The sequence below is a fragment of the Eufriesea mexicana genome, unplaced genomic scaffold, assembly GCF_001483705.2.
Source record: "Eufriesea mexicana isolate 0111107269 unplaced genomic scaffold, ASM148370v2 scaffold757, whole genome shotgun sequence".
Taxonomy (NCBI): domain Eukaryota; kingdom Metazoa; phylum Arthropoda; class Insecta; order Hymenoptera; family Apidae; genus Eufriesea; species Eufriesea mexicana.
Window position 1 is genome coordinate 932,183 of NW_016908927.1, and position 27,387 is coordinate 959,569.

At 32.5% G+C, this 27,387-nt stretch overlaps 8 protein-coding genes and 2 non-coding genes across 13 annotated transcripts in view; 6 read left to right on the plus strand and 4 right to left on the minus strand.

The window, feature by feature from the left end:
* Positions 1-1,019: 1,019 nt before the first annotated feature.
* On the plus strand, positions 1,020-3,712 carry LOC108546748 (Poly(A) binding protein interacting protein 1). Of its 2 annotated transcripts, none has more exons than XM_017898980.1 (9): positions 1,020-1,593; positions 1,694-1,818; positions 1,898-2,002; positions 2,087-2,167; positions 2,244-2,438; positions 2,504-2,613; positions 2,691-2,919; positions 3,015-3,343; positions 3,414-3,712. In XM_017898980.1, the coding sequence occupies exons 1-9, from the start codon at positions 1,443-1,445 to the stop codon at positions 3,517-3,519; spliced, it is 1,431 nt and encodes a 476-aa protein (XP_017754469.1). In that variant the 5' UTR covers positions 1,020-1,442; the 3' UTR covers positions 3,520-3,712. The 2 variants fall into 2 exon arrangements, with proteins under 2 accessions (XP_017754469.1, XP_017754468.1); XM_017898979.1 differs by having other exon boundaries at positions 1,020-1,195; positions 1,270-1,593; positions 1,898-2,167.
* A 2,161-nt stretch (positions 3,713-5,873) lies between these two features.
* LOC108546750 (neurogenic locus notch homolog protein 1) lies at positions 5,874-7,697 on the plus strand. The gene is made up of 6 exons (XM_017898981.1): positions 5,874-6,034; positions 6,096-6,221; positions 6,292-6,465; positions 6,703-6,956; positions 7,031-7,253; positions 7,327-7,697. The coding sequence occupies exons 1-6, from the start codon at positions 5,935-5,937 to the stop codon at positions 7,695-7,697; spliced, it is 1,248 nt and encodes a 415-aa protein (XP_017754470.1). The 5' UTR covers positions 5,874-5,934.
* A 540-nt stretch (positions 7,698-8,237) lies between these two features.
* Pink1 (PTEN-induced putative kinase 1) lies at positions 8,238-11,053 on the plus strand. 3 transcript variants are annotated; one of them, XM_017898987.1, is made up of 8 exons: positions 8,238-8,279; positions 8,364-8,582; positions 8,907-9,187; positions 9,273-9,817; positions 9,896-10,018; positions 10,119-10,533; positions 10,595-10,693; positions 10,768-11,053. In XM_017898987.1, exons 2-8 carry the CDS (start codon positions 8,447-8,449, stop codon positions 11,014-11,016), a joined length of 1,848 nt encoding a protein of 615 aa, XP_017754476.1. In that variant the 5' UTR covers positions 8,238-8,279; positions 8,364-8,446; the 3' UTR covers positions 11,017-11,053. The 3 variants fall into 3 exon arrangements, with proteins under 3 accessions (XP_017754476.1, XP_017754477.1, XP_017754475.1); XM_017898988.1 differs by having other exon boundaries at positions 8,245-8,284; XM_017898986.1 differs by lacking the exon at positions 8,238-8,279 and having other exon boundaries at positions 8,291-8,582; positions 10,768-11,052.
* Positions 11,054-11,713: 660 nt separating this feature from the next.
* On the minus strand, positions 11,714-12,152 carry LOC108546738 (TPPP family protein CG45057). The gene is made up of 2 exons (XM_017898971.1): positions 12,086-12,152; positions 11,714-11,994 (listed from the first exon to the last, which is right to left on the minus strand). The coding sequence occupies exons 1-2, from the start codon at positions 12,150-12,152 to the stop codon at positions 11,720-11,722; spliced, it is 342 nt and encodes a 113-aa protein (XP_017754460.1). The 3' UTR covers positions 11,714-11,719.
* Positions 12,153-12,491: 339 nt separating this feature from the next.
* LOC108546739 (leucine-rich repeat-containing protein 34) lies at positions 12,492-14,133 on the plus strand. Its single transcript, XM_017898972.1, has 7 exons — positions 12,492-12,523; positions 12,611-12,743; positions 12,834-12,968; positions 13,051-13,284; positions 13,348-13,577; positions 13,658-13,823; positions 13,882-14,133. The coding sequence occupies exons 1-7, from the start codon at positions 12,492-12,494 to the stop codon at positions 14,131-14,133; spliced, it is 1,182 nt and encodes a 393-aa protein (XP_017754461.1).
* Positions 14,134-15,036: 903 nt separating this feature from the next.
* LOC108546740 (uncharacterized) lies at positions 15,037-18,155 on the minus strand. The gene is made up of 4 exons (XM_017898973.1): positions 18,047-18,155; positions 15,573-16,459; positions 15,407-15,504; positions 15,037-15,295 (listed from the first exon to the last, which is right to left on the minus strand). Exons 1-4 carry the CDS (start codon positions 18,153-18,155, stop codon positions 15,037-15,039), a joined length of 1,353 nt encoding a protein of 450 aa, XP_017754462.1.
* Positions 17,381-17,452, plus strand: TRNAM-CAU (transfer RNA methionine (anticodon CAU)). The gene has a single exon. It is a non-coding gene; the product is annotated as a tRNA-Met (tRNA).
* On the minus strand, positions 17,779-17,851 carry TRNAK-CUU (transfer RNA lysine (anticodon CUU)). The gene has a single exon. It is a non-coding gene; the product is annotated as a tRNA-Lys (tRNA).
* Positions 18,156-18,643: 488 nt separating the features above from the next.
* Positions 18,644-23,439, minus strand: LOC108546793 (slit homolog 1 protein). The gene is made up of 5 exons (XM_017899054.1): positions 22,872-23,439; positions 22,043-22,481; positions 21,142-21,469; positions 20,468-21,070; positions 18,644-20,358 (listed from the first exon to the last, which is right to left on the minus strand). The coding sequence occupies exons 2-5, from the start codon at positions 22,429-22,431 to the stop codon at positions 18,826-18,828; spliced, it is 2,853 nt and encodes a 950-aa protein (XP_017754543.1). The 5' UTR covers positions 22,432-22,481; positions 22,872-23,439; the 3' UTR covers positions 18,644-18,825.
* A 2,852-nt stretch (positions 23,440-26,291) lies between these two features.
* Positions 26,292-27,387, plus strand: part of LOC108546784 (cytospin-A) — a 20,725-nt gene continuing 19,629 nt past the window's right edge. Inside the window, exon 1 of the mRNA XM_017899036.1 lies at positions 26,292-26,844. Within this exon, the coding sequence (XP_017754525.1) occupies positions 26,671-26,844 (174 nt within the window). The 5' untranslated portion in view covers positions 26,292-26,670. The remainder of the gene's footprint in view (positions 26,845-27,387) is intronic.

A 27,387-nucleotide genomic window follows, 5' to 3' on the forward strand; every position in this document is an offset into this window, starting at 1 on the left:
TCATCAAGTTTTCAAACACGGGACTGCATTTTTAGTAAATGGTCATCTCTATAAATCTCTCGCAAAAAATTCTGAAAACGAATTTGTGACTTGACACATCTTTCCATTTAATAATTTCGCTTTCACGATTTCCTTTTACCGCCACTACTATCATACTTTCTACGAAATATCTCGTTGTTAATGAATCAGTTTACTACGGTTAGATATATTGGAAACGCGAGAAATTGAAAAAATGTAATTTATATCAAACAATGATTTTTAAATGCACACATTGTGTAATATTTTCTGAGTTTTCGTCGATTTTTATATACAACTTTTATAACCATGTTTGATTGATCTTGAGAATCTGTTGGTCTATGTGATGAATAACATTTTATAAAAATTTTGATCATTTATTATCATTGTATTATCAATTGCAAATTTGAACTTGCAGTATATAAAGAATTTTTCTAATCCTTTCTCTCACGTGACTATTATCTGTCTGCATTATTATGCGATTCACGTTCTGAATATCTTTAAAAAATTCACCTTTCATTAAAATATTAATGATATTTATAAATAAAAAACTTAGAAAATTATGAAATAATTTATTTTTATTAAATTTGATTATTTGTTCAAAAGGCGTATGATAGATTCAAAAGATATAGCGCGATCGTAAATTATTGTATTAAGCGGCGGCTTCGATTGATGCCAAAATGACGCCGTTAAAGTCGCCGATACTCAGGACCGTCTGCTGTTTGTAGCTGTAGATATTTGATACCGAACAGTAAAACGGAAAAAATTGTTAATTAATTTTCAAGCTAGTTCATTAGCTATCATTTGCTATCAATTTATTATTATTAAATTCTATTTAATATTTCAAATATTTAAAAGAACTGTAACCTTTCGTAAATCATTGTCAGCGATACTTAGAAATGGAAGAACTCATTCCAAATTGATATCATACGGCACTGATTGATTTTCGAGCGCCTTATCTTCACCTAAATGTCTCGTATTACTGTTTGGGAAGTCGGAACACTTGTACTTTTAGGCTCGATTGACTTTACAAGCGCATTGTATTGTTCATGCGTACTATAATTTCGAGGTTATTTGTATTAATCATCCTGTCTCGTTAGTAATTCTAATCTGAAGAGCGGATGGCGGGTTATCAACCAACTTCTCGAGTTTACCATCGATCGTAGTCGATTAAAATAAAGTATTGTTGTGAACGAATTGCGAGACCGCTTTTCATATTCATATGTTTACGAGGCAGCACGCGTTTTATTGTAGATAACGGACGTAACGGACTTAGCGGAATCCTGAACTTATGTTGGTGAAATACGCACGGCCTCAAAACGTGCATCTCTAATCTCGCCACGGGTGACAGTTCCGCACCGGTATCGTCGTCGTTTTAGTTAACCTCCAGTAATCATACAATCGAAGTAATTTCTACCATTTGAAGAATGAATCCTCTTGGGGGTGATGGAAGTGGAGACGGGGATATAGAACGACGTGGAATTGGACGTGGCCGTGGTCGGGGTCCGTGGGCTTCGAGCTCACAGGAAATACCAATATTAAGAAGACCTCATCATGCTACATCTGGAATACAAACAGGTTGTTATGATTTATAAGAAAGAAGACTTTGAATGTGATCATTACATTTATACTGAGTTTTGAACTTTATTGGTTTTTGGATATGATTTCTTACCTACAGGATCAATGGAGTCAAGAAACACAGACCAGAGCAAATTGGATAAGTCTTTTGATGATATTATTCAGAATTCTACATTATCTGTACATGCAGCTGAATTCATTCCAAAGTCATATCCTATTAAACAGGTACTAAATATTTCTATTGGATATTCTTTTCCTTAAAGTATTTAGGTATTGAAATATTTGTATTTATTTTATGATGTAGCATCATCAACAACAGCCATCTACAAGATACTTACAAAAACATTCAGTCCAAAATAGATTACAAATGGCACGTGAAATACCCCTTCAAGTGCAAATGATGCAACAAGTACAAAATTCTGCATTTAATTATGACACTCAACATTATCAGCAATCAGAACAAGTTCAACAGTTCGATAACCTTTCACAACAGCAACAACAAGAGCAATCCTTGAATATCCAAGATCATGGACATTTTGATGGAGGCTCAGGAGATTATAAAGACAAGCATCAGGTGCATGCTTTAAAAATATACTATAAATAAATAAAAATTAAGTTTAATTTGTGATCTATTTATTATATGTTTACAGAACTCGAATATAGAAGATGATAATTTTTTAATTGAATTTGCAAACATAACACAGAATTTAATGAGTGTTATACATTCATTGATATTAAATCCAGGACATTTTGCTTCGATTGTGCCACCACTCATAAGTAATCTTAGATCATATTTAGGATTCCCTAGTCAGTTTCGAGAAATTATAAAAATAATAATTCAGCAGGTATCATTTTTCCTTTTCTATTAGTTAAAAAAAAATTACAACTTTATGCGTCAAATTATTTCTAGTCCATAAACGAGGGTAATTTCCGATATAGCGGTGCTCGACTTTGCGCCTCCCTGGATAGTAGTCTGACTCCTATAGAACAGACGTCTTTCAGATGGACTTTGTATACTTTGTGAGTTATTGAATAAAAGTACAAAATTTATGTCAAGCATTTAAGCCTTCAATTTAATAAACACAAGTTGGCAACAGGTGTAAAAACGAAACAGAGAGTCAAGCATCCAAATGGCAACAAAAGGAGACTCATATAGAAGAAGAACAGAAGAAGTGTCATGGATTGATATTACTCTTGGCCGAGCTGGTTACGCAAATGGATCACACTTCTGCTTTTGCTTTAGGAGACTTATTAATTCAGTTTATTATTATTATATTAAAAAAGCCTGCACCAAATTCTGTTAAGAATGTCTGCCAGGCTCTTAAGGTATATAATATTTGTAAGATTTCCTACATTATAAAATCTGGATTTTAAAACTTCTCATGATTTGTGACATTATCTTTTTCCAATATAATGTATAGTTGGCAGGACAAACATTAGAAAAGGATAAGGCTGAAAATCGTCGCAAGGAAATGGAAAACATGATGCGAGCTTTGACAGAACTTGTAACAGAAGGTAGGGTGGACTCATATGTAGGACAAATGGTACATAGTGTCCATGAATTGAGAAATGAGAATTGGGGACAAAACTCTCTTAGTCCCTCTACAGTGGATTCAAATGAACCATTAGATCCTAACCAAGCCCCAGATGAACCCGTTTTATATGGTCCTGATGGCAAAGTACTAACACCAGAGGAAAATAAGTTTTTAGAAGAAGTTCCTGATAGTACAATGAACATTGAGGATCATGTGTATGCATATTTAATTAGTTACCTATTAAATATTACTACTATATGAAAGTATAAATAAATATTTTTATAGTATATCAGATCATGGATATGAAGGTGAAGAACCATGGATGTCAGAGGACGAAGACATAGATGCGTTTTATGAAGAGTTTTTAAAACATATTCCTATGAAATATTAGACACAAAAATAATCGAAAAAATGATAATGGTTGTCTATTATAAGTTATTATCGCGTAACAGGTCTCATAGTTGGAAACTATGAGGATGGAAGAAACGATTCATCAAAAATCGATCTTTTTCTCAGTTGCTATTTCAAGCAACTATCTTACTTCTTTTTTTAATCATATACCATTTTTAGTACCATTCACTATGCACACAGTTTCTTAAATTTAATAACGAATATCAGAAAAATTTGTTCCTAGGACAAAAATAACATAATCTATTTGTCTACAATACAAAAATTTAATACTAAGTTATTTAAATTATTGTAATAAATCAACGGAGCGATTTAAGGTAAAATATTAATTATTGTTTTTATCATTTTTTGCGGTTTACAATTATTATTATTGAAAGACAGAGAATTTTGTTGTTTCTGATTAATTTTCTTGCAGGTATCATAATCTAGTAGTTTGTAGTCTCTGTTTCGTGGTTTTGTAAATATATTCTGGTGTCTAATTTGATCAATTTTAAGAGATCAATTTTTTTATGTGATTCTTAGAGACAATTGTGCACATAATCTGTTAATGATCATTATATACACATGAAACCATCGGTATTGGTAAACCTGTTTTTAACACAAAAAATTATTATTCACTAAACAATAACGTTGCAATACGATTATTTAATCTTTTTTATTCAATCTGTAATATGGTGCTTTTTTTGAATATACAGGGTGATTCACTTAAATTGAACATCTACATTATTTCTGTTAGTATGGAAGTTAAGAAAAACTGATAAAGTGATGTTTGAATGATTCTAAAGCATGCATTTTGATGATAATAAAGAAAAATTCTATCAAGGTCATATTAATGGTTTTTTTCAAGGACATTGATATTTTTTTTTGCACATTAACATTGTAGTCGGTATTAAGTTGAGTTCAATGACCTATAATATTATAACTTTGAGATGACCATGTAAAACAAAAAAAATATGGATGATACAGAAGTAAAGGAATTAACTTCATTTTATTCTAAGTGTTCAAAGTGCTAATTACCTATATCATTACATTTTTGTAAATGTTAAGGGAATTCTTGAATTGCATTTTTTGTAGTATTTCTGTGATTAACATTCCGGATTCTTTGTTTCATATCATCTATTGTTGCAGAGATTTGGTTATAAACACTGGATTTTATAGCTTCCTACAAAAACTAGTAATCTAATAATGACAAATCTGATGATCGAGATAGATAAAGATTACATCACATCTTATCCATCTATTCTCAAATATAATGTATAAGTACATTTTGTGCTATTTTGGCATTATAAACTGAGCATCCATTCTGTTGATACTACATTACAATTCAATTTTAACATGGAATATTTTCTAATAATTGAAACAATTCTTTAATTAGAAATTCTTTGTATTTTTAAACATTTAAAGTGCTGTCATTGAAAAGTGGATCGATAATCTTATTCTTTTACAACTTTGTAGTATGAGAAGTATGTATTGTTGGTATATACAAGGTCATGGTATTATAGGTCATTGAACTCCTGTTAATATCGACTACAGCATCACATTATAAAAAATAAATATTGATGTACAAATAAATGTTGATGTCCTTAAAATAGCCATTAATATGACCATGATAAAATTTTTCTTTATCATCATTAGATACATGGTTTGGAACTATTCAAACACCATCTTGTAAATTTTTCTTAACTTTCATTGTAAAGGATATAAAATAGATTAGACAATTTACATGAATCACTCCGTATTTATCCCGCTATTGGGTTTACATTTAAATTGAAAAACTCGTCCATAAAAAAATAGTTGATTCGTTTCTTATCTAAATCACTGAATTCTGTTGTGATTTATTAGGACGCTATTTATTAATTTATATGGTTAATATATTTATATTTGATTAAAAAAACTTTTGTAACGAGACACATCATGTACCAATGAAAATAAAAAAGAAGTATGTAATTTTTATTGGGACATAATTAAGTTACTGTTGACTGTTTTTCTTCCATCTTGATAATTAGCAAAGTAAATTATTACTGACTATATTAAATGAACTTGTTACAATCGTTCTTGGAGCGTTTTTTACTTGCTCGAAAATAAACGATTTTCTGATATGATTAACATATGAAGTGGTTTAATGTAGCAAGCAACGTAGGCGAGGTCCGTCGAAGGATCGTCAGGGGCATGCGTAGGCAAAATTTATAGTGGGACTGAAGGTTGTAGCAAATGGGACTTTCCTTATATTCAGAACCATACTCATCTTCGCATTCATTGGAAACTTGTTAATCCATTTAGTTCTCTAACAAAACAAGATTAAATTTCATTTAAGATCAAATTGTTTGTACGCTAAAATTTTAGATTTATTAGAATTGTGAATAGTTTAAGAAAATATCCTGTTCAGGTTATTAAAAAAATGGAACATTTACAAACAACAGTTATGCTTCTTTTTTCGCTATTCGCAATTATTAACGGTGGATATTATCAATCAAAGATATTATCATCTGGGAATATTGGTAAGTTATATGACATAATTCAAAGGTTGTATTATTAAAATTTTTCAATTATATTTTTTAGGTTGTGAAGATCATATTTGTGGAACTAATGCAAGATGTACTCTCAGTGAAGACAGGCCAGTCTGTTCATGTATGAATTTACACATAGGGGATCCTCTTTTACGCTGTACTAGGGTAGAATGCTTAAGTTAGTGTTTATAAAAAAATGTAAACATTCCAAAAAATACTTTAATTAATTAAGAGTATTTCATTTTTAGTCAATGAGGATTGCATCAAAAGTAAAGTATGCTCTAATAATAGGTGTATAAATCTCTGTAATGATTTATGTGGTATAAATGCTTTATGTGAAACTAAAAATCATGTCCCAACATGCTATTGTCCTCCTGGACATACAGGAGATCCTTTTACTTCTTGCCATATAGTTGATCCCTGTAAGTAATATTTGATACATTTCTATGTATTATAAATTAATAATATAGAAATAATAGATAGAAAAACTGTATGATAAAGAGTGGTGATAATGTAAACAAATTTTTGTATACTTTTTATATCAGTTTTAAATTTCTGGTAATGTAATTTTTATATTTTGTTTTATTTTACATATATAAAATTAAATATCAATGGCTAAAATATGACTCTTGTAATGAATGCAACTAAAATTTTTCCAGTGGATGCTTGTAAAGCTAGTCCTTGTGGAACTAATACCAAATGTGAAGTAGTAAATAGTATTCCAGTCTGCAGTTGTCTTCCAGGTTATAGAGGATCCCCTTTAACTGGTTGCCATCATGAATGTGAAAATGACAATGAATGTCCTAATCATCTTGCCTGTTCATCTTCTTTTCGATGTGAAAGTCCATGTAAATGTGGAATAAGTGCAGAATGTCAAGTTATTAATCATCAGGCGAAATGTACTTGTCCAAATGTAAGTATTATTTTAAGAATTTAAGGTTACTTGGCATTGATTATTCAATATATAATTCATACAAAAACTTACAGAACTGGTTAGGAAATCCATTTATATCTTGCCGTCCAGAATGTACTACACACTCAGATTGTCCAAAAAACAAACCAGCTTGTTTCTATCAAAAATGCATCAACCCTTGTGACGGAGTATGTGGTATAAATGCAGACTGCAATTTACGAGGCATAACTCCAGTCTGTAGTTGTCCAAAACACATGACTGGCAACCCCTTCATTAACTGCAGATTATTTGAAGCACGTGAGTAACTAACCGTGTATAACAAATTTATATAAATTTTGGCACAAGAGTAGAGATTTATTAATATCCCTAGGAGATCTGTGTGAGCCCAATCCCTGTGGCACAAATGCAATCTGTACCCCTGGTCATGATAATACTGGAAAAGAAAGACCAGTTTGTACTTGTTCTACAGGATATATAGGAAATGCTTTAATCAATTGTCAACGTGGAGAATGCTTTACTGACAGTGAATGTCCAGATAATAAATCATGCATTGATTATACTTGTCAAAATCCTTGCACTGGAAAAGAATGTGGTCCAACCGCGACTTGCACACCCAGGAGCCATATTGCAGTGTGTACTTGTCCGAATGGTACTCGTGGTGATGCTCTTTATAATTGTGATCCGATTGATAACAGATCTGTGTACAGCTATGGCCGAGCTTATCGACATCGCTATTACTGAAAATTAAAATTGTTTGTGCATAATGCTACATATAATATTTTTTATATGATGTAACTAGAGAACTAATTTTGAAAAAAATGTATATTCATTATTAATATTAATAATTACTTAAGCTGTGTATGTATAATGACTATGTAAAATATACACGATTCTGTGACATCTTATAAATGTCATTTTTCTTTAATTTTATAATGTAATAGTAAAATTTTACTTATGGAAATTTGTATTTTGTCATTATGTAATTGCGCTATTGACTCAAATTGAATTCAATATATATATATAGATTTTTACAAACAATATGAATACGCATTCCTTTCGGATGTATCAGATTTAAGATCAAGTAATTTTAAAACATTACAATATTGAAAAACAGCACAGCTACTTTATAATTAAATTAATTATTAAATTACATATTTTATGGTTTTATGGTTGAAAAAATAGAAATTCCTTTTAAATTTTAAATTTTGCAATCTTTTTACATATTAACTTTTCTATTTTTTTTATAAAACGATGTAATGGATATATAGTTTTGTGACAGTCCGATAGAGTCCGATAGTGTAGTACAAAACTGATTACGTAGAGGTAAGGTACGATTGTTATAACTTCTTCAATCTTTGGCTACGCAGTTAATTAAGAATCTTTAAAAAAAAACGATTGAATTACTAGCAACGATCCTGTCTTCAACGGTGAAGGCTTATTTTTTTTCGGGCCTAGCCCATTGGGCTCTCTTGGCCCAAAAGCAAGGAGAAATGTCGATTCGGACGGTAGTTCACCGTTACTTACAAAATGTTCGGGCTCTACTGCATTCCTTCAGAAATACCGAGTGTTTCTACTCTAATTATCACCCAAGAAACTATCACGACAAGATACACGTTGCACAAGTAGGTAAGTTCGTTGACGTGAATTTTATTCTTTTTTTGTGATCGTTAATCGCTATAAGAAAACTTGGCACAGTCAATCAAACAGAGTGATTGAGATAATTTAATATTTTTGATTAACAATTCACGTATCATTGCATATATTCTCAGAAATATTCCAAATTTAAAATGAGATTAATTGTACTTTCAGTTTTTTATAGATCTTGAGGTTATATATCATAGTATATACTTAAACATAAAGTGACATTCTTGTTTCAATTATAATAGAATAGTATAAATCCTTTAAGATATGGAAACAATTTAAAATTTATTCTTTTCCATTTTAAAATAGGCAAGTCCCAGGGCTGCCTGCCCCAGGGTAATAGTAATGTGTCTGGCACAGGAAAGCGTCTCGGTTATTTGGGGGCCCATACCCGACAAATTTTCGTGGATAATATCTTAAAACGGGTGACCAATAGTTTGGCTGCTGATTTGCGTAGACGAACTGCTAGTAAATTAGTTTTTGGTGGAGACTCAGCTCCTTTCTTTGCTTTGGTTGGTGTGTCATTGGCATCTGGTACTGGAATATTAACAAAAGATGATGAATTGGAAGGAGTATGTTGGGAAATTCGGGTAAATAATAATTTATTTTTTACATTGTCTCATAAAGAAACCACAGAAAATTTCAGATATTAATAAAAAAGGATTTGATCTATAGGAGGCTGTATCAAAAGTACAATGGAATGCGCCACAAAATGACAAAAATTATGAGACACTAGACAATGAAGAAAAGATTATCACTTTAAAGGATTTCATTATTGGCCCTGTTATTGCAAAAGGATGCTCAGCTGTTGTCTACGCAGCAAGATTCAACAGTTCTTTCAATGATGAACCAAATAAAAAAGGCCAAATAAATATTGATGATAAGACCAAAGATATAACTGCATTCCCATTGGCATTAAAAATGATGTTCAACTATGACACTGAATCAAATGCATTATCCATCCTGAGATCCATGTATCGAGAAACTGTACCGGCCAGAAAATATTTGAAAAACGAAGAATTAGCTGAATGGGAATTAAAGATGGCTGAAAGAAAAGCTAAGCTTCCGCCACACCCAAATATTGTAGCAGTGTATTATGTTTTTACTGATAAAGTACCAGCTTTACCAGGATCATGGGGAATGTACCCTGATGCATTACCTACAAGAATCAATCCCCATGGATCTGGAAGGAACATGAGCTTGTTTTTGCTAATGAAAAGGTTTGTGTTATTTCAAGTATTAATTTCTTAATGGATATTTTGGATAACTTATCTATTTCTTGTTTTTCTTTATTATAGATATGACATTACATTGAAACAATATTTGAGTGATCACCACTTGAGTACAAGGGAATCAATATTATTACTGGCACAGTTACTAGAAGGAGTGACACACTTGAATGCACACGGCATTGCACACCGGTAAGTTAATACTTTTGATTTGAATGGAATATCATTATATTATGTATTAATCAGACCATATTATGTTTCATATATATCATTCTTGTCCTTAAAAATATAGCGATCTAAAGAGCGACAACATTTTATTAGACTTGTCAGAAGTAGCGGATAATTGCCCGTCTTTGGTAATCACAGACTTTGGATGTTGTTTAGCAGACAAACGTTATGGATTATATCTGCCATACAATACTCATGATGTCGATAAAGGCGGAAATGCAGCTTTAATGGCACCAGAAGTGATAACAGCAGAACCTGGTTCATTTACTAGTATCAATTACACGAAAGCCGACCTATGGACCGTTGGGACCATAGCATACGAAATATTTGGCATGAAAAATCCGTTTCACAATAATAAGGAAGGAATTTTTTTTAAAAATTATAATTATAAAGAGGAAGATCTCCTTCCTCTGCCTAACCACGTGCCAAGCATTATCTCTGCATTAGTAAAAAATTTATTATCGAGAAATTTAAATAAGGTATTTGCAATTAAATATATTTTCAATCCAAGAAAGTTTACATTATTAATTCTAATTTCAGAGACTCGATACGGAAACTGCAGCAACTATAATACAATTGCACTTATGGGCACCAAGCGTTTGGCTCCAAAGTGAATGGAAATTACCCTCATCTAATGAAGTATTTTTATTTATTAATTTATTTTTAAATTCATAAAATCTTATTCTTTTATTATATTTTTATATTGTTTATAGATTATGCAATGGCTTTTGTGCTTAACTACAAAAATACTTTGCGAAGGACAGAATAATATGCTGCCAGAAGTATTGCCCAATGAGAATGCCCAGGAATATGAAAAGAGAAATTCTTATAATAGATTACTTTCTACAAAATCCTGTGGGAGACGTACTATGCCAGAGTATCAATTAATTGCTAGCTTCCTTGGTAGAGTTACACTCGGTAACATAAGAACTGCCTTAAAATGGATTCAGCAAAATATATAATATATTGTTTATCCAAGAAAAAAAACGTAAAGAAAGTATTTATCTTTTGCACATGTATAAATTCAATCGTTCTCTATTACTTATTGGCAGAAAGTGAAAATTATTAAAATATTTTTATATTTTTGATTTATTGTATATTATCGTTAACTTTATCGTTTCTTAGTTGTTTTTCTTTGTATTAATATTATTTTTGATACTTTGCGAAGCATAAAAGAGTCATATTATTATACTAATTTATTCATTATTGAAATGATCAATGGTAATTATTGGAAAAATGAGGTGATTCTTTTGTGATTCATATGCCTTGTAATTAAATAATATTGGAAAGTATTGTAAAACATTTATTTTCAGCAGTTTTATTGTATTCATTTTATTTATCGAGAATAATTAAATTAATTAAATAATATATTGTCTTATGTGCGTAGAAGGCGATCTTTCATGTTTAGTAAAGATGGTTTATTCTGTGTTACAGATAATACTTGAAAATTCACTGTGCAATACTGAAATTGTATTGGCATATGATGACTTTCAAGTAGGTTAGAAAATCAAATATCAAGATATTTTCTCATCAAAGATTTTCATTAGATCAATCGATAACAAAGTAATATTTAAATATGTTTACACATTATAGATAATGAACACAAGATTTGACTTCACAAATTATTGTTAAAAAATAAAGGTTATATATTGTGTTCAGGCGTAATTAAGCAGTTCTTCTAGGTTTCCCACAAATTTGCATTTTGTATTTCATTTCTTCAAAATCTAAGTTTTTTGATTCCGCCAGAGCTTTCAAGTAAGTTAAATATTCTTCAAAAGATAGGGCTCTTTTCCGAAATTTAAAAAATGCAAGACCCGTATCTGTAGTCGTTAATGTAACCATATCGATTATACGAGCAGAAATTAACCATTTGTCACTTTGCGATAGTGGTAACAGTTGGATATTTTGATTGAAAGAAATTGGATCCATTTCGCAATATGCTTAATAAAAAAATAAATATCTGTAAATTAATTATAACTTTTGATTGCGTTTGATATAGATATTGATTACAAAGTATATTATTTTATCTACCTTCGAACATTATTTCTAGTGGAATAACTTCTAGTTCATCTTTTTTCTTAAGAAAAAAGTCGTTCATTATGTTTTATAAATGGAAATATTTTAATCTACCGTTAATCAATTTTTTACGAATAGAAATATAGTGAATGACTCCATCTGAAGTATGAACATTTCAACAACTTTTTTGATTGACCACATTCGGATAAAATTTATTAAAAAAAGTTTTTCGAATGATTAAGAGAATTGAATCATGAAATTTAATAAATATCAATTTCTATCCTCTTACACAGAGAGTAAAAATGTTAATGTCATTAATGTCGTACAGGATGTAAAACCTCGTTACAGTCACAAAATTCTAAGTCAATGCTTTTTCAAGTGCTTCTGTCAAACTATTTGTAATACAGAAAAAAGACTTGATATGCGTGGACATATCGTGTATAAAAAGATTAAGTTAGTAACTATAGAAATTCTGGATTTTACCAATTTATTTTAGTTATTTAACAAAATAAATTTAATATTTTCTACAAATAATCATAGAAGAAACCTTCAAGATATAGACATCCCAGCTTTGTTAATTTTCTTGAAGAAAAATAAGGATATTACTCATCTTAATTTGGCAAGTAATAGTATTTCAGATGCAGGCTTTATAAATTTGATTGATCACTTTCTTGTAAGATTCAGTATTTGTAAAAAATTATTTTCAAAAATTAAGAAGAAATTACTTATAATAAATATATTCTGAAAAAATACTTAATCCTAGCTGTATAAAAATATTCAAGAATTGGATATTCAAAACAATAGTATTGTTGATTACGGAATTAATTATATGCTTGAATTTGGCAAGAATTTAGAATTGAAAAATCTTAATTTGAGAGCAAATAAATTTAGTAATCGGGTAAAGTCCATTTTGTAATTACAATTGTAACACTTTATTGATTCCAATTATTCATTAAAATTTAATTAAACAATTTTTACAGGCATCAAAAAGTATAGCACTTTTTTTATTAGAAAATAAACATATGTGTAGTTTAAATATTGCGGATGTAAATCAAACGGCTTCTAGTTTAATATATTTTATGATGGTTTTGAGTGCAGATCAAGAAATTTCCAACAAATGTTTAAAAAGCTTAGATATCAGCCGACCAAATCCAGGATACATGTATTATTTTGATTCTGCTCATTTTGCAGATGTCATTGGTCACATGCTTAAAGTAATTTTATATCTCTATTTATTTTTAAGAATTTTTTCATTAATTAATGTTTTTGTTTTACAGTATAACACTACTCTGGTAGCTTTATATTTGCAAAAATATAACTTCAGTTGCCATGATATAGAAAATATGATGTTTAATACAAAATACAATAATTCATTATATTTGTTGGATTTAGGTTGTAATAATATTGGGGATCATGGTATTAAACATATTTCTGTATGGCTGGCAAAGAGACCAGCTTTAAAAATCTTAATTTTATGTAGAAACATTATAACTGATCATGGTGCAAGGTAGTTTATAATAATAATTTAATAATAAAGTCAAAACTTTTTCAAAATTGTATATTTTCACTAATTGCAATAAATTTTAGGAGTTTAAGCTGTATTATACCCTTTTCAAAACTTATATTCCTTGATATTTCGTATAATAAAATTACTGATGATGGTATGGTAAATATATTATATACACTAAAGAAGAGTCCTCTTTTGAGACAATTGAAAATATTTGGCAATTGCATTGGTCATCCAACTGCAAAGGTATTTGTAAAAAAACATGTAATAATTAGGACAATTTCTATTTTATAATTTTTTATAGATAGTTAATCGAATGTTAATATCTCAAGTTTTCAATCAAGAGAACATAGATATTAGACCATACAGAGTGGATCATACATGGTATTTCGCAAGATACAAAGGAGATTATCATAAAAGAGAGTATTATAATGTTCCTTATTGTCTTTTCTCACAAGCAAAGTCAAAAATTTCTCCTACAATGGCTCATTCCATTAGAAAATATTATAAATATACATACTCAACTATGACTGAAGTTAAATTACGACATGTATGATTTTATTGTAATCATTTTTTATGTTAAGCTTATTTAAAGAAAAATATTTTCTTTCTAGTCAGCTTTAACTCTCATTTCCAAAATACTAAGCAGACATCATGTAACAGACTGCAGATGTTGTTATTGTCTGAAATGTGAAGGTAATTAGAATTGTTGCTCCATCTTTCTAATGAAATACAATATTAATTAAGAACTTTTTTAGCTCCTCATTATGATGAACAATGCAGAGATGCTAATCATCCAGATACCTGTACTTGCTGCAAATGTAAAGGAGATGAAAGCAGTGATTGGTCTATAGATAAATCAGTTTTGAATAAAGTTATGTTTCTTTCTGATCCTGCAAAAGATATCGAATTTATTTTAAAACATGTAGATTCTGTAACTCGAGAAAATATTTTAAGATGGATTAATATTAAAGAAGATATCTTAGAAGAAGATTTAAAATTTATTGGTGGTATGAATTTATAAATATATATTTCCAACCAAGATGATGAATTACAAATAATTCATATCAATTTTTCATTTGAAATAAAGAATCAAATACAACAAAAGAAAGCACAAAAGAAATTATTTCGTGTAATTGCTCATGGGTGCAGCTAAGTATACCTGTATTGCAGAAATGTTTGGAAGAATCTTTTTCAATGGATTTAGTTATTATTCCCAAAGAAAATTATATCTATTTAAATAAAAGATGTAAAACTTGTGATACTGAAACTTCTTCTTCAGATCACTGTACAAATATTTAAATAAAACTAGATAATTTTTTATAAAATTAGAAATAAAGACTTTTCATCCCAAAATTTTATTATGTTATTTATATTCTTTTATACATGTACAAATTGAAAATTTACAAGATACAAAAATAAAAAATTACAATACATTCATTATATTTGACATAAATATTTATTTCTTAGTTAATTGTTGTTTTTGCTCTTTTGTCTCTTCTTTATTGCTTCTGGTATTACGACGACCATCTAATAGCATAGTCTTATCTTTTTCTCTACTTTCTCCCTCCTTTTTTAGTGACAATTGGTTAGAATCAGCTTCACGAGGCATTTTCTTAGTTTGTATAAGATCATTTACTTCAGAGGTAACTGAATTGCCTAAAATGTGTTTGTTTCTCAGAGAATTTTCAGGGAGCATGAAATTTGTTTCTCTGAAAGTTTGAGGGAAAGTATTCATGGTGAATCCTTTAGTTGCATAAGAATTATCAATCAATTCCTTGGCTCTATATGGAGTAGAGTCTAATCCCTGCATGTACATATGCTGGTATACAGTCTGCTGATGTAAATGATGAGGGTTGTGGACATATGGTGGAACATTCACATTAATATAGGTTTTAGTCCTGCCTTGAGGTCCTACTTTTATTTGCTGTAAATAATTAATACATTAATTCACATATTAAATATTTATTTTATATTTTACTATTTGTTACTTACATTTGCTACAGTATGAGGCATTACTAAAGAAGATCTAGCATAAGTTGATGAATAGGGCACAATGGGCACCATGTTCATAGCCACTGGTTCCATTTTCTGACAAGTACACTCAGCTAGAGTTCTATGGAGATAGTTGTTACAAGAGATTGTAGGAACTTGAACAAAAGTTGTCTGTTTTGGCTCATTGTCAGAAATCAGCATTAGATGATCTTGATATGTTGGAACTACTGGCAGCACAGTTAAGGCTTCTTGTGGTACTGGTAAAGGTTGTGGATGCTTCTTAATATGCATAGGCTTTGAGTGCTCAGTGGCATGCTGCTCAGATTCTATTGTAGAGGTTGGCTCAGGTTTTGCGATTGATTTTATATCTGTTTGAACATTATCAGTCTGAGGAGAAGATTGAATTGGAGCAGAAGGTTGAACGATTTGTAGGGTGTGGATTGGTTGGATTTGCCGAGGAAAGACTATATCAGCTTGTGGTAAAGATTGGAAAGTAGGTTGCACCAAGTTTAAAGTTTGGACTTGTTGAGGAACAAATTGAGTTTGCATTGTCAATGGAATGTTCTGAATAGGAAGTTGATTCTCACTTAAACCAATTTGAGGTACTTGAGAAGATCCTGGCTCTATTTGAAGACAGAATGCTGCTTTTTTTGATCTATCTTTTTCTTCGCCAATTTCTTCAGCTTTCAGATTCTCTTTTGTGATTTTTACCTTGCTGTCCTCTGCTAGTGATTTCTTTTCGATGGTCTTAGATACTGGAATAGCTTGTATTAGGGTAGCACCCAACAACAGGAATAGAAAACACGTGTTTAACTTCATTGTGGTCTTCGTGACTTTGAAACTTTGATTGAGGATCAATCGATCGAATTTCGTTTTTATACGAATTCCTTGTCATGTGAATTTTTGAGGCCATGATTTTGTAATACTTAGCATCACGCAACGGATTTGCGTTATTGCTGAGAATGCTGTAAGTTTCTTCATTGTTATGTATGTCATAAAACTTTTTTCTTTCTTTTAAATACAAAGGAAAAAAAGAGTTTCTTTCTTATAGTTCTTTCCTTCTTTCTTCAGGAAAGAATAAGGATAAACGAAATATCACATTTTCAGAAACATTTTATCAATTGCAATAAATTGTCGATGTATTCTTTTATTAGAATTAGAGAGTAAGATTATATGTACTTAGATAACAGAAGGATTATTAGCTATTAAATTATAAGAATATTCAATTTTTCGTTTCTATATTCGTGACCAAATTTATGTAAAGAATATTATAGTAAGATTATAGAAAAATATTAAAGAGAATAATTAAAATTGAGAATTATTTAAATTTATAAAAATGTTCTATTTATTTTTATAGGAATATATTTTGAAATAGGAGTTAAAAGTATTGACAAATTTCTTTAAAACAAGTACATAAAAGTGAAATATAACAATTAGCTGTATCAAATTTTAAATATAATTGTACGTTTTCGCAATAAATTTATTCTTGAAGGTATTTGTTTCGTAAAAATATTCGCAATATTGCAAATTATATGGAATTGATTATAGAATTCTTGGTCAGCGAATGTGTATATAAATGCGTTCTACCTTGCTGAATCAATACATTTATCCAATTATTTAATTTTTGTTATTATTTTTTTAATCAATTTTTTGTTTTTTTTTTTTGTTTTGTTTTAAATCATACGTATAGTAATAGAGGATAAAAATTGAAGTTCTTGGTATTATTGTTAAAAAATAATATAAATTGCTGTTTTAAGAATAAAATTAGTACCCGCATAATATGAAATGAAGAAGAAGTTTCACATCACAGCAGAGTGGCGCAGTGGAAGCGTGCTGGGCCCATAACCCAGAGGTCCGTGGATCGAAACCACGCTCTGCTAAGTGCACGAAAGAAAATTAAATTTACAGCGTTTATAATTTGATTTCGGGCTGTTTTTTGGTAGTTTATTTACTAACATTTTTGTCATTTTTTATAATCCAAAGCACAAATAATAAATGTTTCAACTATTTACATATATTACTTGATGTAATTAAGAATAACGCAAATTATGATTAATCGATTAGGATAAGTTATAAAACTCTAAATAAAAACTTTATATTGTATTATGTTGGATATATTTTAACTTAACTATTCTCCTGTTTTATAATGAACTTAATACTGATTTATTTGTAGTATGGAAGACTCATAAAAAAAATATATATTCCCCGCCCAACGTGGGGCTCGAACCCACGACCCTGAGATTAAGAGTCTCATGCTCTACCGACTGAGCTAGCCGGGCTATTGTAAAAATTTTTCAATTTTTTATAAAAGAATAGAATATATTTAATTACAAAATAAATATGATGTAAATAAATTAATATAAATAATTGTAGAAACTGTATTTCATATATATATATATGAAATATATTCATAAAAAATAAAGGTGAAGACTGTTTATAATAGATTGTTTATTTGTGTAACTTCTCATCACAACCTTTTAAGCATAAATCAGTTAGTGCTTCGCTGATATAATTTATATATACATAGCTACTTTCGTTCACTCTCTTTTTTGTATTTTCTTTTAAAGTGTCTTTAGTAAACATTTTTTGATAAATATATCTGTATAAATTAAAACAATTTGATAATTATGTAGATTAGGGTACAACACATCAATTTCGATGATTTTTTGATATATTGTAGAAATCAATATTTGACGTGCCTTTCTTAAATACATAACACATTCGATCAGCTTTATTTTCTAAAATATTTACCGAAAACATTCCATAATATTACATCGAGTTCTAGGTATAAGTATTAGAAAGCCCTATTGATAATAATGAAATGTAAAACGTATAAAAAAATCACCGAAATTAGTGAAATGTATTCTGATGTACATAATAACTCATCATTCTTGCAAAAATATATTAATCTGTAAAATACATTATGGCACGTAGCGCTAATAAACAACTAATTAAATTACAAATGAAAAGTATATAATTATAGTTTGAAATATGTTTTCAATCTTTGGTGTTTTCTCTTGATAGCTATCATTTCAACAAATTTTTAATCTTCTTATAGGTTATCCTTCTTAAGCACTGCTTTATAGAATTTCATCATGCTTTCTGAATGTAAGTATTTTCTGATTATTAAAAAAGATAATGCGTATGAACATCTAAGCTTTATAAATTATTTGAACGAGTGTGCAAAATAGATTTTGCAACAGATGAACACATATATCATTGTACCATAGTTAAGTATCGTATCTAACATCAACTAATAGATCAATGTTATCAATAATGGTATAAATGTAACGAACATGTGCTGATCTATATTGATCGCTGTTGAACATTCAGATGGGCAATTAAATGATCCATCCGTTTTATTTTGTAACAAAAGATTTCTCATCAATTTCTTCCCTTCGCAGGAATTTTCAATTTTGACAAATCTAATTTTTCGAGCTTCTAAGAATTGTTCCAATTCAACTCTACATCTCCATTTCAAAGGATTTCCAGAAAATTCAACGATATATACATTAGGCATATCGTTCAAATCGCTAGTAAAGATGCATCTTAAATCGTTTCCCTCGAGATTTAAATATGTTAATCGATTCAAATGTCGAAATGATCCAGATTCGATGTATTTAATGGAATTTCCGCGCAAATTTAACCTTTCTAGGTTGTTAAGATTAAACCAAGAAGATTCTACCATTTCCAGAGGATTATCCTGAATAGTCAAATTCTCTAATTTATTCAAACCATTAAATGCACCTTGTTCTATAGTAGCCAATCCAGAATTTCTAATAATAAGTTCTCGTAGATTTATAAATTTTGAAAATGATTCTGAAGGTAGTCGCTGTAGATGTCCCTCGTTAATTTCGATCGCAGTGGCATCTGATGGTATCGATTGTAACAACGGTAGATTACTACCCGTGCATCGATATCGAATCCCCATTATATCTTCGTGACTGGTACAAGTTCCTTTAGTAGTCTCATTCCAAGGAGAAGCGCTAGTTGTTACCGGAATTAGAGGAGTAGTAGCAATTTTTGGCCCAGATGAAGCGTAGCAATCTTCGTTTAACAAGAACGATGTTTTATCGTAGTTTATACCACGTGTGCTCAAAAATTCAGCTAATTTATTCCCACATAGACAACTCCAGGGATTATTAGAAACATCCAGAAAGGACAAGTGACGTAATCGATGAATCATATATTCCACTCCGATGCAGTTCATAGCATTTTCGGAGAGGTCTAAATTATCGAGATACGGCAAATGGTCGAACACGTCGTTTGTAATTCGATATATATTATTATGAGATAGGTCGAGATGCCTTAAGTTATAAAGTCCCTCGACCATCTCACCACTTACGGATTCGAGTTGATTGCTTTGAAGGGACAAGTATTGTAAATTATAAAGATTCGAGAAGGCATGCGGTTCGATTCTTTCTATACCACAATCTCGAAATTCTAATCTCGATAAATAACCATTGAAGCGTGCAAAAGTATTCTTGGGAATTTTCTTGATGTTTGATAGGGTAACTCGAATCGTGTGCGCCGTTGAAGGTATCAAGTTTAACTCTTCGATCGATGTGATACCTCGACAAGTGTAGATCGACCTAGATCTGTCATCGGTACTTTCTGGGTAGCACGTACCCGTATAAATAGGAGGTTGATCCGTGATAATGCTAATCTCAGGTGAAGGAGTAGAAAGGGGTGGTCTGTCTATCGATATATTCATTTGTTTAATACTGTCCTCAAACGAAGTCCAATGCACCCTTCCCTGCGTGGTCGAAGTATCGTGAGTAATTATCTGTAAACAAACAAAGGATAATAATTATTTCTGTTCAATTGGCTACTCTCTTTAAGCTGGCTACACAGCTTGATCAGCTTGAAAGCGAATAAGTGAAAAAGCACGATACCTGTTGCTGGCGCCAGCTGTTGTTGCTATTTGGAATTTCATTTTCGCTCTCATAACATCGACCAGTGTTAATTTCAAATCCGACGTTTCTTTGAGTGAGAAAGTTTTCAAGGTCTTTTGTACAGGTACAGAGCCAAGGATTTCCTACTGCATCTAATCTCTCTAACTTTTTCAGGTGAGCCATTTCCTCGATCGGTACACATCGAAGTAAATTGTCTCGAATATCGAGATGTCGCAAAGTGTCTCCAACGTGATATAACGCGGTTTTTTCTATCTGCTCTATATGATTTCGACTTAAAATTAATTGTTGAAGACTAACAAGATCTCGTAACCAATTGGCATCCAGAACTGGTAACCGATTACCGACCAAGGAAAGACGTTGCAGCTTATTCAAGCCGGCAAAGGCTCCCTTTTCGATCGTGCTAATTTGGCAGTCAATTAAATCCAAAGTTCTCAGACTATTTCCAAATCTGAAGAACGCGTATCTCGGAAGCGAGTTTATGGTCAAGCCGGAAATTTCTATCCACGTAGTTTTGTCCGGAAGTCTATCCAGGGAAGTAAATACGTTGGTTTGAAATTCATTTCCACGAATCGTCGTGCGCTCCTGCAATTCGAATTATCATTATCACTGGAAAATTAAAATACAAAGTACGCGCGAGTATCAAAGGTACTTACTTTATGAAAGTCATATAATTGCTGAGTAGTCAAAACGGAAGGAAGTAGAGGAAATTCAATGGGTGTCATGCATTGATATTTTTTACAAACGTTGATGTACTTTGAACATTCTACCTCTTGGACGATAGATCGAGATCGAAAGTATTCGTCCAATTTTTGTCGACACTCGCAAAGCCAGGGGTTACCGTCAATGCGTACAGTTCTGAGCATTTGTAGATAAGATAGTTGCTCGATCGGTAAGCAGTTGAGATCGTTATCTCGCAATCCTAAAACTTCCAATCTGGGCAGCATGCGAAAAACGTCGGACTCGATATGTATTAAGCCGCATCTGTAAACAGTTCGGACATGCTTTGCATCGATTACGAGGCGTATTATCATTTTTACGTAACCATAAATTTGCTATGAAACGAAGGAGAGCGTTGGCGTTTCTCAAAGAAGGAAATGTCGCGTTTCCGCGTCTTTCTTGCAAATAACCCTGGCCTGTGATACTTTTCTTGGAAATCTTTTTAATTTCAACTTGACATCATGTTTTCAATTATGTTCTCTATTAACAACTGACAACTTGTGAATCGTCGATCATCGGATTCTTTTTATGTAATCAGTCCTGTTTTTATACGAGCGGTACCTTGAATTTTGATCCACATAATCGAAATAGACCTCAAGAGTAGTAGCATACGTAACTTCCATGATTCTATTTCAGATTTTATTTAATAAGTATTTATCAACTACCCATTTAATTTGAATAGTTTCAAATTAATTTACATTAATTACGTTATTTAATTAATTACGTTAATTTACATTAATTTGTTAATTCTAATCCTCTAAATAATGCTAAAACTCGTAAAAAATGTTAATCTAATCTCATCATTTATAAGGTAATACTATTTAAAGTATAATTTACCTATCCAAGATAAGTCTTCTCAGGCTTGTCAGAGGACGGAACCAGGCGGCTCTAGCTACGTGTATCTTGGTTCCATGGAATATTAGCCATTCTAGCCTATTCAAATTAGAAAATGCATCTGGGCTGATGAAGTTCATATGACAATTGTAGAAGGAAAGTTTTCTGAGGTTTCCGAAGCGACCGAACGCATTGTCTGAGATAAGGTGAAACCGGGACACCGTGAACTCTATCCACTCTGCCTCGCTGGATATCTCGTCGAGGTCGTTTAGGTCGCCGTGAGTGCAAACGTAGGCGATCGACCGTTCGTCATTTACAATTGGTGCTAGGCTGCATTTACACTCCGCTCGGTCAATTAGGGCGACCAACGCCCAGAGTAAAATCAAATGCATCGCCTTTTTCAATTCTATACCTGCTGCCGTGTTGCATGAACATGTACTTTCTGTAACCAAGCCACATCGTCATTCTCCAGAAATAGCAGTGCAAGTTGGAAAATTTAGGTCTCGAAGATGGAGATTTTTCATTTTCAAGAAGATCGCATGACTCGATGTAACGTCACTTTAGAAGCTTCTCGACTCGTACACTTTTTTCATCTTTCAGTTGAAAACGTGCAATAAAAAAAAAAAATTGTAATAAATTGGCCGAATAAATATGGAATATTGGAATTTATAAATATCTCCTGTCATTAACAACCATTTTAGCATGTTTTTGTACTTTTGTACAGTTAGTAATAGGAAGTATACAACACGTTACACTTTCGAAACATCGAAAGCTCATTTGTTGTTACCTATGATATACCTGTAGATCGGAAGTGCCACTTGTCGCTACTCACCATGGTCACGTTCAAACGATCCAGACGCGCACCTCCCGTCCGAAGCAACCAGTCGCGTTCCTACCGTCTCGACCACTTCAAACGTTTCACTTTCAACGGTCCAAAAGCACTATTCTCTCTCGTCTGATCTTTCAAATTATCCACCGAACTAGAGCACTTTTCACTCATCAGCTTTTTCATCCCCTCCTGTTTCTTATATTTTCTACAATTGGAAATTTCCGATGCAATAACAACGAAGTGTTATCATAATCCGTGATAATATGTCGATAATACGTAATTGGTAGAATAATTAATAGTTCCAATTCTTCAAAATCACTTCCATCGATCTTTATGTAATTATGTAATCCACAACTATTTTCAATGCAACGTTCGTGAAACGGAAACACGATAATCCCCGGCTGCTGTTTTATTGCTATAATTCATAGATTGGCACAGCGGAAATACAATAGAAAAAGAGGCGTTGTTTATAAATGGAAGTAGCTACGCGTGAGGAAGCGTGGCTATGAAAGAAACTCGACCAGGTGACAGATCGGTGGATCGAAACGAAACGATGCGACTGAGCTCATGATTCTCGCGCTTCTTCGTTATATAAACTTCTAAGGCCAAGGTTATCCTTGTCCCCCGCGCCGATTGTAGGTACACACGTCGATCCCCGACCTATCTTTAGCATGCGCCGCTCTAGTTTGGCAAGAAAACTTGCATTTACTATGATGCATTTGCCAGAGTATAACGCGTCTATGCCTTCAGCTGCAACTACATTTCTGCGAACGTGGTTCCGCTGGTCAAATTACCAGCAAGTAGTGACGGACTTGTTGAAAACGTCAAGGCATCTTGAAGGTCACTGTGCCCCCATGCTGCGCATTTCTCGCATCGGATAGAACTTTTTGCAGATATTAGTTGGAAGAATCGATCAAATGAAAATACAACAAAAGTTTGGTTATTTTCTCTTTTCACACCTTCCGTATATTATATCGGAAGAAATTTTCATTGCAAATGGTTAGAAACTTTCGGATTAGCTTTTATTTCACGGTCCTCGCATTTTCAAGGTCTTCGGCCAGATTTCAACGCTTCCGTGATGACCCACAATGCAAACTCAGAGAATGGCCTGGTTGTTTTTCATTGCATCGTGACACGAAACGGTACCATTTTCAATAAGAGCTTGTCACGTTGATTGATACACCTAGTTTTCCTTTAACTTGGCCAGTGTTCTAATACGGTGCGATTGGAAATTGTATTTAAAATTAGCAGTATGGTGCTAAACAGTGTGGTCCAATTTTGCCGAATAAATTGAACCACGCGTTATTATTCACGTATCTTATCTAACCCGAGTGATTGCCATATGTTCGGCATATACAGTTTAGATAGTTTGGCCCTCAATGGACAGCCAATAGTCCGAGTATGTCTGATTCATTCGTTTTAAAATAATTATTTTATATTTATATTTTCTATCCCCTTCAATGGGATGTTGCTTTTCAGACAAATTTTAACATTCATTTTAAGACAAATACATTGACACATTTAATACGGAAGAAGATATACGTTCAATCTATTGTTCTATTCAGGGACAAGTTGACTCACCCTCGTAGTTACATAAGAAATGTTCTATCCTATCAACTAAGGGGCAATACCGATCTATTTATCTAGAACAGTCTGGATTGAATTATATACATAGGTGGTCGGGCAGAAAAATTATTGGGTCCCCGCGACATTATTTTACAATACTTTGTATGAAAGAAGGAAAGGAAGAAAAGAACAGAAAGAAAATTACGAGGATACATCGAGTAAATAATGATCACTCGAAATAGTAAAAGAAAGTAAAATATTATATGAAAACCAAAGACAAAAATAGCTGGGAACATTAGTTTGCTATTTTTCTTTTTTTTTTTTTTGCGATCATTGAAATTGCAGTTTTACCAATTCGTATCTACGCACAATAAAGTTGCGTTAGTATCTGTACTATATTTCTGCTCCATGGTGATTAGTCGTCACTGCTACGCCGTCTATCCATCCATCCATTTTACCCATCCAAGTCGAAGACGATGCATCGTCATTGCAACCGGCAGTCTCTCGCGTGCTGTCGTTCACGGCGCATGCAGTTCCGCATTCGTTCTCCTGTTCGCGCCTCTTAGTAGATCGTGCTTCAAGAAGAAATAAAAAAGGCAGTGATCGTTTTTTTTTTCCAATGTTCGATCGATACTACAGTTGAAATCGAGTAGTGCCGCAGAGTCCAGTGAGTAATGTGTATTTTTCCTAATCGCCATAGCCCCTCCACTAGTGATAACTGTTAATGTAATTACTTGAAACTGCATCTAAGCGTTCTAGGAATCATAAGATACTATCCTGCTCCTTGTACCGTTAATTTTAACGACTAATTCGAGCTATTACACGATTCTGTACTGGTACTTGCATAATAATTCATAGATCTTACAATTAGTAGCAGAACGCATTTGGTGCTTATTGGAACTGTGTGTAGAGGTGTTGAATCGAGTTTAATAGTATCGATTGTAACGGAGAACATCATAAATTATGTTATATCTGTCAAATTTACATTCAGTCCAATGCATCGTATAATAATTGGAAAGCAAGAATTGTCGCAACAATTAATACCGGAATGATTTTTCTTCTTTAATTTAATCTACTTAAAGATCGACAGCATCGTTAATGTCATTTTATGTATCATTGGGATTATCTTTGTTTTAAATCAGAGAAATACTTTTGTTAATAGCTAGAGAGCAGCTTAATACCTTATTCACTCTACGAGCCTCGGTATCGTACAAATAATACCAATTTAACCCTCGATTATTATACTCCAAGGTAAAGAAATGCGAAAAATTGCTTGCAGGTGAGAATCGAAGGGTGACACTCGATTTCAATCAAGAGAACGATCAGAAAAAGTCGGCAGACAAGAAAATGGATTCTCACAGCATCAAAATGGGATTCCAAGTTCGTGATTCGTGGTTAGATCTACGTGGGTCGACACGAGTCGTAATCACACCAGGTGGGTAGAAGCGAACAGGTATTTGGAGTGTAACAGGAGTTCTCCAGAAGAACATTCGCTGCAGTCGGCTTTTCCACCACGTACAGGGTTTCGCATGTTACCTAATGCACACGCACGACAAATGAAATTAGCAGCGATTAGGTCAGAAGGTCACCCAGTTCGCGTGTACCAAGGTCGACTAAGCCAATCGAATGATGGATTTACGTATAGTATATGTGCGTATATGTGTTGTATATGTGCGTACTAACCATGTTGTATCTAACCGTAACCATGTCACGTACAATCTTTTTGTCGTTTTATAAAATGTTAGAAAATCTCCGGTGACTAAGCTTTCCTCTCTAATTCATTCTAACTAATCACTGAATAAACAAGTAAATACGAGATTTAGCCTATATTTAAAGTTATTTATTTTATAGGTACATACACGATATTATACAGAGCGATACTTAGTTCAGATGTATACGAAGTTACTCGCATATCGCATAATGATTACACGATAAAAAAAAAAGTATCTTCACCGTCATTGAAAAATCTCAATATTAGCGACCGTTATGTATCACCTGAAACACCATGATAACCACATACGTTTTATGAAAATATCTCAGATATCTTCGATATACCCTATATTTTACTAGACGCTATTTAATTATCAAGAAAAACACCACTGACAGAAATCGAAACAGCAACCGATTGTTTGCATGACGAACGTGCAACGCAGTATGATGCCGAGCGAAGGGACGAGCCCATGAGAAAGAGAGAGAGAGGAGGGCAGGAGAGGTCACAGCAACGGAATAACGTAGAATGGAATGGCATGGACATAGCCAGTTCGCATTGAACTGCCGAATCGCGCGGTTCGTTTCAGCTTTCGTTTCTCTCGCGACTGTTTCGTTTCCTCGCCACGCTGGACGCTCGTTTACAGTTGATACTACCATCAGCCGCGACTACCAGACTCTAAATTTGGATACCTATGTGCAGGTGCGATTACGATGAAGTTATGTCACACATCAGTGTTTACATATGAAAAGATGTGAGGATTCTGGTGGAGGATAACGAGTTTATCGGGGTTAGATTAAAAGTAGAAGAAGTAATATAAGGATTCAATAGAGACATCGTATATACGCAGGCACTTGTCTTAATCGGTTTAAAGAGCGTTCGAGAGGAAAGGCAGGAGATAAAGGTTACCACGCGACCCATTGAATCGTTTACGCGGGTGTCGCGCGTGTGGGCTGTCTAGTGTTCCTAGCGGCAATACCGTCCAAGTTGCTGCTCCCGTTGACAAAGTGTAGGCCGAGGAAACAAGCCTATCACCGCCACACCCTGCGGCGAAACGTGAAGAAAGTCCAGATCCGATGGAACCTTGCTTGTCGCGATGCATCCTCCGTATCATACACCTTTTCTATATCGCATTAGTGCCTCCAAGTTTTCACTCAGCCTGCTTTATTTCTTGTTTCAACTTAAATCTCCTTATAAGGATTCATCGATCTTTAATGATTCTTAAAGAATCCTTTAATCCTCTTT